Raw genomic sequence first — 15088 nt, forward strand, 5'->3', positions numbered from 1 at the left:
CTATTTTTCTGGTATTTCCTAAGGCATATTATTTTCTGTATTTGGCCAAGGGAGCGGCAGGAAAGCTGCAGCATATCAATCCATGCACCGCTACAAGTTCCAAGCAGCAAGGGACAAAATAGTGGCATTAATCTTTTTACAATCCAGATTTACGTTCAAGTATATACGTAAATATGTGACAGCATGAAGTATTTTGGGGCCTGTTTTCAAAGAATTTGTGCTTCTAATTTCAAGAGTTATGCTCCTAAACTGGCCTCTGAAAATTTACTAGGGCTGAATGCTTACATTTATACCCAAAATTTCACTAAACTCCTAAACTGAAGAGCATAACAAGTGGGTGGCAACAGGACGGGGGTGAAGTTAGGCATTAAAAAAATCGAGGCAGGCCTAAATATAGAGGTTTCTAAGCTTCTAAACTTAACAGAATTTTCAGCAGAAACTTAGGATTCTATATCTGATTGGAAATATGGGATACATTTAAGCACCTAACTTATCCCCCCCTTTACGAAGCTACGTCAAGCTCTTTTATTGCCAACTGCGGCAGTATTAGCTCCGACGACCATAGGAATTCTATGAGCGTCGGAGTTGATACTGCTGCGGCCGGCGATAAAAAAAAAGCCTAACGCGGCTTCGTAAAAGGAGCCCTTAGAAGCCAAAATGTAGGTATTCAGCTTGTTTTGTAGATTGGGCCTGATGTGATCCTTCCTTCCTGGCCAAAATCGACTTAAGATTAAAAAAAAAAAAAAAAAGATGAGCTCCCAAATTTGTGCCTATTTTCAGCCAAACATAGGAGCTTAAGAGAAAGAGGATGGGATTTGATATACCCGTATTTCTTTTCTAGAATTACAATCACATAGCTTACATATTATATGCAGGTACTTATTTTGTATCTGGGACCATGCAGAGTTAAGTGACTTGCTCAGAGTTCCAAGGAGCTGCGGTGGGAATCGAGCCCGTTTCCCCAGCTCTCAGGCCTCTGCACTAACCATTAGGCTGCGCTTTCATAAGTGTTGGAATAGAAAGGCTTTTACAGCAGTATTAGAAATGTTTGCAACATGCAACTGTTAGCAATTTGGATATAAACCAGCTTCCTCTCATGTGCCATCAAGGCCTTTAATGTTTTTCTCAAGTGCCAAGCTGCAAGGCTAATGTTAGCACTGACTTAACTGTTTGCCTTTGATATAATCAATTGCGCCATTCTTCAACCGTGCTTCTCTTGTTTCTATTATACCCAGAAGCCAGCATTCACCTCAATACATGCACATTGCACACTCACATTTGGCGACCTTTAAACCCGAATGCATTAAATCCTGCTTCATTTGGCAGCAATCATGCAGCCGTCATTGCTTCCTGCAAGAATAACTTGACAGGTTTAAAGATTTTCTAGGTTTGGAAAAAAATGGAAAAGCTTGTTGCAATGACTTCTTTTTCTCCTCAAAAACATAGTTTAGTATTAACTCTTTCCCAGCTGTAGCTGTTTGCAAAGCTCCAGTGCTGTATGCCCCAGCGGAGATAATACTGTAGTTCTTACCGTTGAAATGTCACAGTGATCTTTCCCTATTGCGCCAGTCTCTATTCTAAACCTCTTTTCCTCTCAGTTAGAGTTGTACATTAGAGAATGACACGGTGACAAAATTCATCACCGTCCCCGTCCCCGCGGATAACCGCAGTAAACCATCTTCATGCCATTCTTTAAGGAGAGAGGGAAGAATCAGAGAATGAATGGCCACAACCACTGACCCGCAAGCTTTGCTTTGAAGAAGGACTGAGGTTGAAACAGACACTACAGAATGACAGTCTCTGGTATCCAGAGCAGATATTGTGATGTCATAATGCCTCATTCCACCAGTGCCTAAGAGCCAATCACATCAGTGATGTCACAATGGCTTCATTATCCTTGGCTCACATAAGAATCAGAGTATGAATGGCCACAACCACTGACCCGCAAGCTTTGCTTTGAAGAATGCTGGTGTAGAAGGACCGAGGTCGAAATAGACACTAGAAAATGACATGGGATTATTTCCCACGGTTATCCGCGGGGACGGGAACGGTGATGAATTTTGTCACCATGTCATTCTCTATTGTACATCCTCTTTCTATCTCACACTTTGTCACATCTTGCACATTCACACTTTAACTCCTAACACCTCATAGATACATATAAACCCTTTGACACTTTCACTAAATCAAAGCAAATAGAATATTTGGAATTATCAGGAAAGGAATGGAAAACAAAAGATGAAAATGTTATAATGCCCTTGTATCACTCTAGGGTGTGATACAAGGGCATTATAACACCTCGAACACTGTGTGCAATTCTGGTGACCGTATCTCAAAAAAAGTTATAGCGGAATTAGAAAAGGTACAGAGAAGGGTAACGAAAATGATAAAAGGGATGAGACCCTCTGCTCTGCACAGTTGTCTGTGTGGCCACCTGAAGCTACAGTATAATACAGGCTGGAATGTACTGATTTTTTTCACATCGTTGGGTGGTGGGAGGGGATCAGTGACCACTAGGGGGAGTAAGGATGGGTCATGCCTTAATCCAGCAGTCATCTGTTGAGTTTGGGCACCTTTTGGACCGTTATTCATTTTTAAAACAGGTCTAGCTCCAAATGTCTAAATGGTGCTCTGGATGTTTTGTTAAAAGTTTGATTCTCTCTGCAGAATGTCCAAGTTCTAAGTCCACCCAAAACACGCCTCTAACGCATCCCCTTTATAAGCACTGGAGACAAAGGCCCATATTCTATAAATGGTGCCATAACTTAGGTGCTGATAGGCCCCTATCAATGCGTGGTTTAAAACTGGTTTCAAAATAAATTTTAAGGCATCTACAAAATTAGCCCCAGAATCACACCTAATGCCTAATGCCACTTTACACATGGCTAATGCCAGAAGTAATAGCAGACTAAGAGGCTCATAATTTAAAAAAAAAAAAAAAAAAGTTCAAAACATGGCCTAAATTGGTACTTGGACGATCAAAAAGACAGATCGTCTAAGTACCGATAATCAAAATTGGTTTTAGACATATCTAAAACCAGCTTAGGCCTTTACCTGCCTCTGAATTACTAGAGTGAAAAGAGGCATTTTAGAGTAGGGAAAGAGCGGGAGGTGGGATGACATAGACTTAGTTGTATTGCAAGTATAACCAAAAGTCTAGGGAGATCGCCCAATTGGAACTTATATGTTTTGATTAGACCAAGTCAAAACAGGTATAAGTTCCAAATAGGGGCCAATGAGCTGATCGCGGCTGCCGTGATCAGCTCAGCATCACCGGCAACCTGCCCACCCCCCACTGCAACGATCGCGGCAGGAAAGATGCCTAATCTCTCCTGCCGCGATCGTGTTCCCTCCCCCCCGAATGGCCATGAACCAGCAGAAGGGATCCTAAGCCCTCCTACTGACACCCCCACCCAAACCCACAATCGCGGCATGAGGGATCCTAAGCCCCCCTGTCGACACCCTTGAACCCCCAACAATACCGGCAGGAGGGAGCCCAGGCACTCCTGCCGTAGATGGCTTCCCCAACACCAGCAGGAGGGAGCCAAGGCCCTCCTGCCGAAGACGGCCCCCCACCCACTAACCTTAATCCTGGCTGGCCGGCCGGCTGGGTCCCTGGTCCGGCTGGCCGGCAGGACCGCCATCCTCGGAATGGCGGGCCTGCCCCTTCCCGGAGCATTATGGGATGCACTGGGGAGGAGCCTAGGGCTTGATTTGCCCAGGCACCTAAAGCCCACCCATAGGAGGGGCCTTAGGCAACTAGGTCAACTGGAAATGGCCCAATTGCCTTAGGCCCCTCCTATGGGCAGGTCCTTAGGCACATGGGATGGATTTTGTTTTGTAGCACACCCTTAATTATATGAGTACTATAGTGTGCTTTAATATGTATCTATAATAATAAAACCCTAAGCGCGCATGCGCACTCCCACTTGCGTGTTCCATGATCAGTAGGTCCCTGGCAGGTAGGAGTGCGCATGCGCACCTAGGGTTCTGTTTTCCAGTACACGATGGTGCCCTCGACCCTGCCCTGATCCCCTCAGAAGCTCCCATATACTCGTCGTTGCCCCTCCGCCGCACCCGAACCCCCATTGAACCTCCCACCGCGAGACGACCACAAACCTCAAGCCTCCAGCAGTATCCGCAGCACTCCAAACATGCTGCCTCGCGGCCCTCCACCGCCCCGATTTCCTCTGCCGCGTCCATGATGACATCATCAGAGACACGGCAGAGGAAATCAGGGCAACAGAAGGCTGCGAAGCAGCCGGAGCTGGGAGGCCCTTCGGTTGATTCGCAATGGGAGGGTCAGTGGGGTCGGCTGCACGGCGGCGGTAGTGGGTGGGGGGGAAGATGGAAACATGCTTCTCAAGGGTTATAATGCAAAGGGGGATGGGAGGGAGGTAGGCTGGCTTCGGAGGATGGAGTGGGATAAAGTCATAGGAAGGAGGCACTGGAGGCCACTAAGGACATAGGAAGGGGCACTGAGGGCATTAAGGACACAGGACAGAGGTTCTGGGGGCACTAAGGACACGGGAAGGAGGCACTGGGGGCACTAAGGACATAGGAAGGGGTACTAAGGACATGGGAAGGAGGCACTAAAGACATAGGAAGGGGCACTAAGGACATAGGAAGGGGCACTGAGGGCACTAAAGACATAGGAAGGGGCACTAAGGACATAGGAGGCACCGAGGGCACTAAGGACATAGGAAGGGGCACTAAGGACATAGGAAGGAGGCACTGAGGGCACTAAGGACATAGGAGGTACTGAGGGCACTAAGGACATAGGAAGGAGGCACTGAGGGCACTAAGGACATAGGAAGGCAGAACTGGGGGCACTAAGGACATAAGATGGGACACTATGGACATAGGAAGGGGCCACGGAGAGACAGGCAGGCATGGCGCAACAGAGAAATACAGGCAGGCAGGGGGCCAGGAGACAGAGACAGAAAGAAAGACAAACAGACAGGGGGCCAGAGAGAGATACAGACAGAAAGAATGACAGACAGACAGCGTCCAAGAAGAAAGAGAGACAATGAAAAAAAACCCCAGACAGACATCTACTCTAGCACCCGTTAATGTAACGGGCTTAAACACTAATGATTATATAACTATCTTACTGCATTATGTTGATAAATCAACTATGGAGCTCATTTTCAAAAGAGAAAACCATCCAAAATAGGGCATAAACAAGCACTTGGACATTTTAATTGCCAAAATGTTGAAACTAATGTTTTTTTTAGATGTCTTGCAGGGCATTCACCCTCCAGGAAGTCTAAATATTAAGAGGGCATGTATGAAGTGTGGTTTGGGCGGGATTTGGGTGGGCCTAGCACTTGGACATCATGCAGGGATAATCAAAGCTTTTTTAAAATGTCCAGGGCCATAAAGGTACCCAAACTGACCAGATAACCACTGGAGAGATGAAAGTATGGCACCCCCCACACATTCCTAGTGATCATTGACCCCCCTCCCCCCAAAAGATGTAAATGAAACAGTACATACCTGTGTTTCTAGAACAGCAGCACCAGGTATGGGAAAGTCTAGTAGAGCAGCACACAGGTGTCTTTAGTAGCCTGGTGGGTGTGGGCCAGTGAACCATAGAGAGGAAGACCTAGGCCCATAAGCCACTCTAACCACTACATTGATGGTGGAAAATGTGAGCCCACCAAAACTTACAAACTAGGTCTTGGGCCCTTAAACGGTCTCTGGGTCTCTAAGCATAACCTACATTTACATACCATTGATAGAGAAATTGGTTATCCGAGTTTCCAAGTTCATTCAAATTTTGATATAACGCCAATCATAACTTCTAAGCATTTTACAGTTAAAAAAAAGGGGGAAACGATCAAGAGTCTAATTAAAAACAATACAGACATACCATTCAATATAACAAACCGTACAGACATAAAGTACATTAAAACAGGAGGAAATTGGGGATAACTACAATATTTAAAAGAAAAGCATACAAAGAAGGTTATACATCACAGTTATATCTGGGAATATTGGGTTTATGTTTGAGATTATTTTCCCAGAAGTGATTTTTCCCTACATATATTTGACTTAAGTTGGCATATTACGAACTCTCAGTTGATCGAGTGAGTGAATATTACGAACCCTGCCATAGTTTCTTTGTTTTTCTTGGCTTATGTGTCAAACTTTTAGATCAAAGGAAATAGAGAATATACATTTTCATCTTTGCAGTTTCAAAACACATTGTATAATAAAATGAAGAGTGTTCTTTAATAATACATGCAGTGAAACTCCTAGTTGGAGTTTGACCGCTACCTCCACCTGCAGAGTAAAAGCAGTCCATGGAAAGTTGCATGATGTCAGCAGACTAAGCCATAAACTCTAGTTTGATTTACTAAAGGAAAAATTCAAATAAACTTCAAGAAGCACACTCACAAGGATAAGCCAGCCAATAAATGATAAAAACAGAACTTACATGTTATTCGGTTGTCCTTTATTGCAGGTTAACAGAGGAAACGATGTTTCAGGCCTAAAAGAACCGAAGGTGAGCGGTTCTTTATCTCGCCCGAGCAGAGAAAGCCCGACAGTGCAATACAACATTTACCTTCTCTCCCACCCCCACCCTGCTCCACCCCGCAAACCCTGTTTTCTTAGCATTTGACATTTGTGGCTTTTTTATTCCTCTCATTTTAAATAATTAACAAATTAATTCTGAGAAGCGCAGTCACAGTGGAACAATCTCTGTTTGCTTGCGTGAGGGAACAAGGATTGCCACATGCATAATAGGTTAAAGCTCATAGTTATTCAAAAGAAAAACGTTTAAAGATATTCTAAGTACATTTTAATGTGTTAAGAACATATTTATGAGTTAACGTAAACCATGACAATCTTTGAAAAAATGCAGTGCCTGGTCTTTGCTGGGAGTTCAAAACAGTCATTTATTTCTCGGTTGATATATATTCAGTCCAGATCAGGCAGGGATTTATTTTTTAATTTGATCACCATAGACAACATTAGACGTGAATATTCAGTGTCAGGCCTTATTCAGATACTGGTACTGAATATCTGGGTCTTTGGAGGTTCCAGATCGTTAACTGGGCCTAGTTAGGATGGCTTTTTATGCAGTCCAGTTTGCCTGGTTAATTATCTAGGTACCTCAAAAGAAAAATAGGCAAGGTCCACGAAAAATAAATTACTATACAACAATACAAAGTGGAACCAATTTAAACTTGATGAATCCTATGTCATAATGGAACCATGCAATTTTTTGTTTATAAGGAGGAAAAAGACCTCAGCACAAATGGAGGACCGCCAGGAGAATACTTATAGTGGGCCCCCCAGAGAAACAACTCTATCATTGGCCAAAAATCCTCCAAAAATCACGTGTCAACAAAAAAATTCCAAAATATGATAGTACAGCACTTATCTTTACTGTACTATATTGTGCTGCACTGTTATATTTTGGAATTTTTTGTTGCCATATGTGATTGTTGGAAGATTTTTGGCCAATGACAGAGTTGTTTCTCTGGGGGCCCGCTATAAGTATTGTCTTGGCGGTCCTCCATTTGTGCCGAGGTCTTTTTTCTCCTTATAAACAAGAAATTGCATAGTTCCATTAAATTAATGATCTATGTACCAACAGTGGATATCAGTGTTGGATTTGCCCTGACTCTATTCTTGGTCTGCCCTTGCACTAAGGCCCTGATTCTATAAATGGCATCTAACTCTTAGGCGCCATTTAGCGTGGTTGTCAATCAACCAATAGACTTTTATAGAACTGCGCTGGTAGGCACTGAGGCCCATATTCTATAAACGGTGCCTTAAGTTACGTGCCAGTAAGTGTCCTACTGGCATCTAATTTACCCCTTTTTACAAAACCGTAGCATGGTTTTTAGCACCGCCTGCGATGGTAACAGCTTCGATGCTCATGGAATCCCTATGAGCGTTGGAGTTCTTACCACTGCGGTTTTGCAAAAGGGGGAGTTAATAGGCAAAGCCATTTAAAAATGATTTAAAAATTGTGAATAAAAATGTAGGTGCTACTGGCAACTAGAAAAACAGTGCGTTCATTACACTCTGGCCCAAATGGTAGTACACCTAAGGATTCAGGGCTGGAATCTGTAAACGGCACTGTTATCGGCAGCTGCCTATAAAACATTTACCAGTCACATGTCAATTGTGCAATGGCGCCATTTACAGAATCACGGCTTTTGTCAAAGGTAGGCGCCAGAAATGTAGGCTAGGGTTTTAAAGGCCTACGTTTCTGGCGTCTGCCTTTGATGAAAATTGCGTCTACAGAGGCACCTTAGAAAGCACAAGGTTGAACTAGACATGGTTACAGCCAGAAATGACCTTAGGCGTTCTAAGGCGCCTCCGTAGATGCAAAGGTAGGTGCCAGAAATGTAGGCCTTGAAAACTCTGGCCTACATTTCTGGTGCCTACCTTTGACAAAAGCCGTGGTTCTGTAAATGGCGCCATTGCATGATTGGCATGCGATTGGCGGCTGCTTTTTAGGCAGCCGTCGATAACAGTGCCATTTTACAGAATCCTTCAGTGGCTTCCAGTCCGCTTCAAGATTCAGTTGTGCATGCATTATCTTTAAGCTTCTCTATGGAATATTTGATCCTTTAGTTCCCTTATATTGGAACCCCTTCAGATCTTGCCATTTGAGGAATACACAGAGATATAAACTATCTTTCCCTTCTTTTAAGGGTATTAAATCTAGAGGAAAGCTTAGTCAATCTTTTGCCTTCAAGCTAGTAGAGATGTGGAATGGACTTCCTGACTCCATTAGACTGATAGGCCAACTACAACAATTTCGTAAAGCTCTGAAAACTCTGCTGTTCACACAACATTTAAATGGCTTAACTATAGTATCAAAGACTTGACGATAATCCAGCTTTTTTTTTCTTTTATGCTCTCTTTTTTATGTGCTCTAGTCTTAATTACATGTGAACTGAGTCGAGCTTCATTGGGAGATGACCCGGTATATAAATTGAAGACTAGATTAGATTAGAATCTGGTCCCTGATTTCTTAGCTGCACTGCCATATAGGCCAGTGGTCCCCAACCCTGTCCTGGAGGACCACCAGGCCAATCAGGTTTTCAAGCTAGCCCTAATAAATATGCATTAGAGAGAGATTTGCATATAATGGACGTGACAGGCATGCAAATCTGCTCCATGCATATTCATTAGGGCTAGCCTGATAACCCGATTGGCCTGGTGGTCCACCAGGACAGGGTTGGGAACCACCGATATAGGCCAGAGTTTTCTTGGCTTAAATGAGTGTTCCAAAGGTAGACACCTATCAGCACCTAAGGCTTTCCACGCACAAACTCCACCCTTAACCATGCCTACTTGCCGATAGGCGCTTCGGTGTAGATGCCTACCTCAAAGTGGTAGGCACTACTAAGAAAGCCAACTGGCAAATTAATTTTTTTAATACCACTTTCAATTATCAGCACTGATTAAACCAATTAAAAAAATTAAACTAAGCACTTAGACTGGCTAGGTGCGCTGATCTAAGCGCTTAATGTCTGGTGCTATTTATAGAATCTGGGTCTAATTAGATAGTGCCACAACGGTCAGGGATGAATTCAGCAGTACTCTTTGGTTAAGTGCCATTGAATATTATGGCAGAGCTATTTAACCAGGCAGAAGTCACTCCCACGCAGTTAAACAGCATTAAATATTGACCCCCCCCTACATTTCTTTTATCCAAATTCCTTTCTTGCTATTCCAACAAGCCCAGAACAGGGTAGAAGGATAAAATGCCAACAGGCACCTCAGCCATGACCACAAAATTATGTTGAAAGATTAGATCATTTTTATTCTTTCCATTTTCACTGTCACTAATTTTATTAGCAGCATCCCTGGAAGGAATTGTCACAGTCCATGTGACAAACGCCAACAGCGCACAGATGCACAGAAGTGGCAATACCAAGATTCCAGAGAGAGCCTTCAATTCAAAGGCAGATCTTGCTCTCGTGACTGCTGAGCTATCAATTCTTTGACAGATAGGGAACAGGAACAGAGAAAATGCCATTCAATGAAGACTGCAAGGCCCACCTGATCTGACCATTTTTGGGGTCTGGCCTATTCAGTTTCAGGCGCTATCCGTACCTCCCAGCACCTGGAATTCTTTGTGCTTATCCTACGTTAATAGCTTGGTTTAATATCCACTTGTTAGGTCTTGAAGTACTCAGAGAATCATTTGCACAAGAAGTATATGTTTTTCTTCATTTAGCCAACCATTCATTTCATTCTACCCAAATGGATGTTTTGCTCATGTGCATTTCTCTTTTGCTAAGGTCAATCTAAAAACCAGGCATTTTCATTTTCACTAGAAACCAAATAAAAGCAGGAGCTGAAAAGAAGCATTTAAACTCAAGTATGCATTCCTTGGTGAGCAGAGATGGGACTGACTATTGCCAAGCAATTTGGGTAATGTACAGTTAGGAAAAGCTGGCAGCATGCTGTTTGCGGTACTATTTGAAGAGCAAACAAGGGACTGATGCTTGCAAACCATGGACCCAATTGAAAGCTTGCATGCAGTTCCTTGCATCAAATAATGATTACATTTGGGTCTGATGTGGCTTCAGGCTACAGTATTTGCTTATTTCTATGCATAACAATCTCTAGCAAGCAAAATTCTGCAAAGTGCCATAGATGATTATATAGAGAAGTAAATTTCCATGGGACAGAGCTCAGTACCCTCTTTAGAACCAGTAGTGCAATTACTTTGGCATGGAGCAAATAGCTCAAGCTATATAGCCGTTTATAAGGGTGAACAATTTTACAGACAAGAAACTCTATAATGTTTGTAAGAATGGCATCTGAATTTACATATAATTAGAAACAACACAGAACAATCACATACCCACAAAATCAATTGTGATATAAAAGCAGTCATGGGTGGTATTTCTATGACGTTCATGCTAATATTTATTTGTGACTTATGGGCCAGATTCTATCAAGGGCACTCAAAAATGGGCAGCAGAGATCAGCGCCCAATCACAATTCTATTAAAGGCATATGTCATTTAAAGCATCACACTTTGGCTCCCTTTTATCAAGTCGCATTAGAAATTTTTTCATTGCCGGCCACTACGGTATAAGCTCCGATGCTCATAGAATTCCTATGAGCATTCGGGCTTCTACTGCAGCGGCCGCCAATAAAAACCCTAATGTGGCATGATAAAAGGGGGGGGGGGGGGCCTTAGTGTGATTCCCACACCCTAACCTTGGGCACCACATGTACGTCTACTGCAATCTGGTGTAAATGCTGGTGCCCAAGTTGGGCGCCTGGACCCATTAATCCAGCAAATCGCAAACCGTGTGCTGCAGCGAGATTGAAGGACGCATCACGTATGCTGGGTGTAACTTCTGGCATCAGCGCCTTTCCTCCTCTCCGCCCCCATGCAAACCTCGTCTCGTTTTCCCTGAGCTTGGGGCCGTGTATGGAGGGTCTCCGAGCGTGAGTGGATGTCGACACGATGACATCATGTGCATACTTGTGACATCATCACGTCAACGTCCGCGCATGCTCGCATGGTACCTAACTCAACTATTACCATTCACAAAACCAGAAAGGGCAGGGTAACACTGCATGTACTCTTTCCTCCTCCTCCCTTAGCCTAGCTAAACAGCTGGGGATCCTAGCACCATGAAGAATTGAAAGAAACGCCACATATCTGCACCAATAGCACAGAGCAGCAATGAAGAAAATGATAAAGAAAAAGCATGAGAAGTTACTCTTCATTTATACAAAACAGATCCATTGTGAGAAAGACTTTCATACTGCTTGCAGAGAGGCAAAGTTGTTGAGTCTTTATTATCTGTGGTCTTTGTTCCAGTTTTTCAAAGTGAAAGTATGCCATTTGCTTTTACTTTGAAGATTGCCTGTGGACGGAGAAGCTGTGGACATTTGCCTCTCCTCATCTGTGAGTTCTTCTTCTGACCAAACTTGACACATGGACTTTCAAAATACAGAGTTGTTGCAATCTCCAACCTACATAATCCCACCCCCAGGAGCACCTCTCCTAAATATGGGTATAATTACACATGGCACACTGCTTTCCCTTTGGAAATGACTTTGAACTCTGCCTGAAAACAAAAAAAGCAATCCAGCTGGTCTGCAGTGAAAAACAATCAAAGCAAAGAAAGAAAGACCGCAGACAAGAGTACAAGATGCAGGCTAAGTTTAGTAAAACAATTATATGTTGCGGTTGGTGTCGCCACCTTTTTTACAAACCAGGGGACCCGACATAGTCTGTGTTTCGGTTAACACGCCTTCATCAGGGGTCCCTAATCTGAAAGGTATCGAGTAAAACCGCAACTAACGGCCTCTTTTACAAAGCCACGCTAGCAGCTGCGCTGCGCTAACGGCCCCGAAGCCCAAAGAGATTTAAAGGGCTTCAGGGCTGTTGCCGCGCGGCAGCTGTAAGCTTTGTAAAAGAGGTCATAAAATAAACTTAGGCCTGTGTAAAAAAGCTAAACTTTTTTACACAGGCCTAAGTTTATTTTATGGTGATTTATTTAGCTTTTTTTACACAGGCCTAAGTTTATTTTAGTTGTGGTTTTACTCGATACCTTTCATATTAGGGACCCCTGATGATTGCGTGCTAACCGAAACACGGACCGTGTCGTCCCCTGGTTTGTAAAAAGATGTTGACACTAACCGCAACATAAATTTGTTTTAATAAACTTAGCCTGCATCTTGTACTCTTGTCTGCAGTCTTTCTTTGTTTGTTTTGGACTCTGCCTTCCAAAATTAATATACATTGACAAATATTTATGCACTTTTTCAGTTCTTTTTTTTAGTGAATGATAATAAAATCTTGCTTACCTTTAAGATCTTATCCCCGGGTTGGAGCACACAGGACGCTGGCCCATCAGGCTGAACCCTAGTAACAAAGATACCCTATAAGTCAGAAGTAACAGAAGTTAGGGTTCTATTTTATTGTAAAGGTTTGTAATCTATTTGTCCTCAGATGGAGAGAACTTTAGCTTTAAAACCAGGATGCTGTACCTCTGGATTTCAGATTCTAAGGTATTCCACATATTCTAGTTGAAGGGATTTGCTGAGGTACAGTTTAAAAAAAAAAAGCAGCAGCGTCCATTAAGAAATAGATCTGAGGACATATCATAAGGGAAAATTCTTAAAAAAAAAAAAAGTTACCGCTAGTCAAGAAACTTAACATACCAAAAAATATCAGACAAAGAAAAATAAAGGATCTAATAAAAGAATGAAAAAAACTGTGTGCTCAAATCTGCATCAATGACTCGTAATATTACAGCGGAATACACTTTCATCACTGCACACAGTAAAAACCTTCCTAGGTAACTGTATATTTACACTTAAATCAAATATAGTTAAAAAAAATAATGATAATGTCTGGCAATGGAGGGAGTTATGTTGTTACTGATGTGTAATCTACATGTGATGATGTTAGACCAAGTTTCCAAGTTTTATTTAAAATATGATCTACCGCTTTAAAAAAAATTGTCTAAGCAGTGTACAAAATCATAACTATTAAAATCAAAAGGGGAGACATTTGACAATAAGACTTCGATGACGTACAAGATACAAGCGGGTTCAGGGAGAAATACAATATATGAGAGTATAGAAAGACAAAGAAGGTCAATATACAGGGAAAGAGAAATGCTCTTCCTTCTAATGAGATCAGGCATCTACTTATCCTAGGCGTCTTTGAAAAGGAAGGGCTTTAAGTTTATTTTGAATCTATCAATTGCATTTTCTTCTCATAGGTGGGAGGGCAGGAAATTCCATAGTGTTGGTGCTGTAACAGAGAAGATTTTCTTTCTGGTGGTATCATAGAATAGATGCCACGGGGAAGGGACCACCAGAAGATGCTGATTGCTGGATCTAAGTGTTCTGATTGGGCAGTGTGGGATAAGAAAGTCTGTCAATGAATCCGGGAATATGTGTTAGTTTGGTTTTGAAGATAAGTAGTAAAATTTTATATGTGATTCGATGAGTGATTGGGAGCCAGTGTGATTTTATGAGGAGGGGGGGTAACATGGTCAAATTTTTTTTGCATTATATATTAGTTTCAAGTTTCAAGTTTTATTTCACATTTGATGAATCGCCTATTTCGAAATTCTAGGCGATGTACATAATAGTATAATATAGAAACTATAACCTAATTACAATAAAATCAATAAAGACTCACATGAGAGAGAGGGAAGGAGGGTAAAGTTACAATGGGGGAGAAGAAAAAAAACAAAAAACCAGGAAAGAACGAGAGGTAGGGTAAAATTTTCAAAGCTTTTCTTACGTAAAAATTGATTTAGGCATCCATTAGTTAAATTATAAATCAAAGGCGTCCTTAAAAAAATAAGATTTTAAAAGCTTTTTAAATACTAGGATATCACTTTCAATTCTGATGTAATTGAATAATTTGTCGTATTCTGATCTCTTTTTGGGTAATACCCTGATATAGGGAATTACAGTAGTCGAGTTGGGATATTATCAAAGAGCAATAGTAAGCTATTGAGAGAAGAAGGTTCTAGTAAGCTCAAAGCTGATCTGATCATTCTTAGTTTGAAAAAGCTTTTCCTGATCACTGCGCTTATCTGTTGGTGGAAGGACAGTTCGTCATCAATGATTACTCCAAGGATCTTCGTATTGTTGTGAATTTGTAGAGGAGTGGATTTGAGATAAATGGGGGAAACAAGAGTTTTATTCTTAGTGGGTGACAAAAGCATTCCATTTGATTTGTCACTCTTCTAAGCAAAATTTATCATGGAAGCATAAATCTATATAGCACAATTCTCATTCTTTAGACATGCATGTTTCATTTGCATGTAACACAAACTGTTTCAGGGTGTGGTAATCTACAAAACAAAGTTTCACCCAAAATTACACTTCCATACTATTAAAAATATCATTCTATATCATATAACTTACTTATTTACTTACTTATTAGTTCTTTAAGTTTAATGTGGCAGGCATTGGTGTTCGCCTCAGCATCTCTCTAGTGAAAGAAGCTGCCTGCCCTCTCCACGTCATAAATGACGCGGAACAAACTGATTGGTCGGCTCACTAAACAGGTGGAGGGGCATAAGCCCCTGTAATCACTGCATTGATACTGAAACTT

The 15088-nt window shown here is 42.0% G+C and overlaps 1 protein-coding gene across 8 annotated transcripts in view; it reads right to left on the reverse strand.

The window, feature by feature from the left end:
- LRRC7 (leucine rich repeat containing 7) overlaps positions 1–15088 on the reverse strand; it is a 464098-nt gene that overhangs the window by 14277 nt on the left and 434733 nt on the right. For 7 of the 8 annotated variants that reach the window (XM_033916815.1, XM_033916814.1, XM_033916811.1 and 4 more), the window contains one exon: positions 12814–12888. In XM_033916815.1, the coding sequence (XP_033772706.1) occupies positions 12814–12888 (75 nt within the window). The remainder of the gene's footprint in view (positions 1–12813; positions 12889–15088) is intronic. The other variant, XM_033916816.1, reaches the window with a different exon arrangement.

The sequence above is a fragment of the Geotrypetes seraphini genome, chromosome 12 (assembly GCF_902459505.1).
Source record: "Geotrypetes seraphini chromosome 12, aGeoSer1.1, whole genome shotgun sequence".
NCBI classification, from domain to species: domain Eukaryota; kingdom Metazoa; phylum Chordata; class Amphibia; order Gymnophiona; family Dermophiidae; genus Geotrypetes; species Geotrypetes seraphini.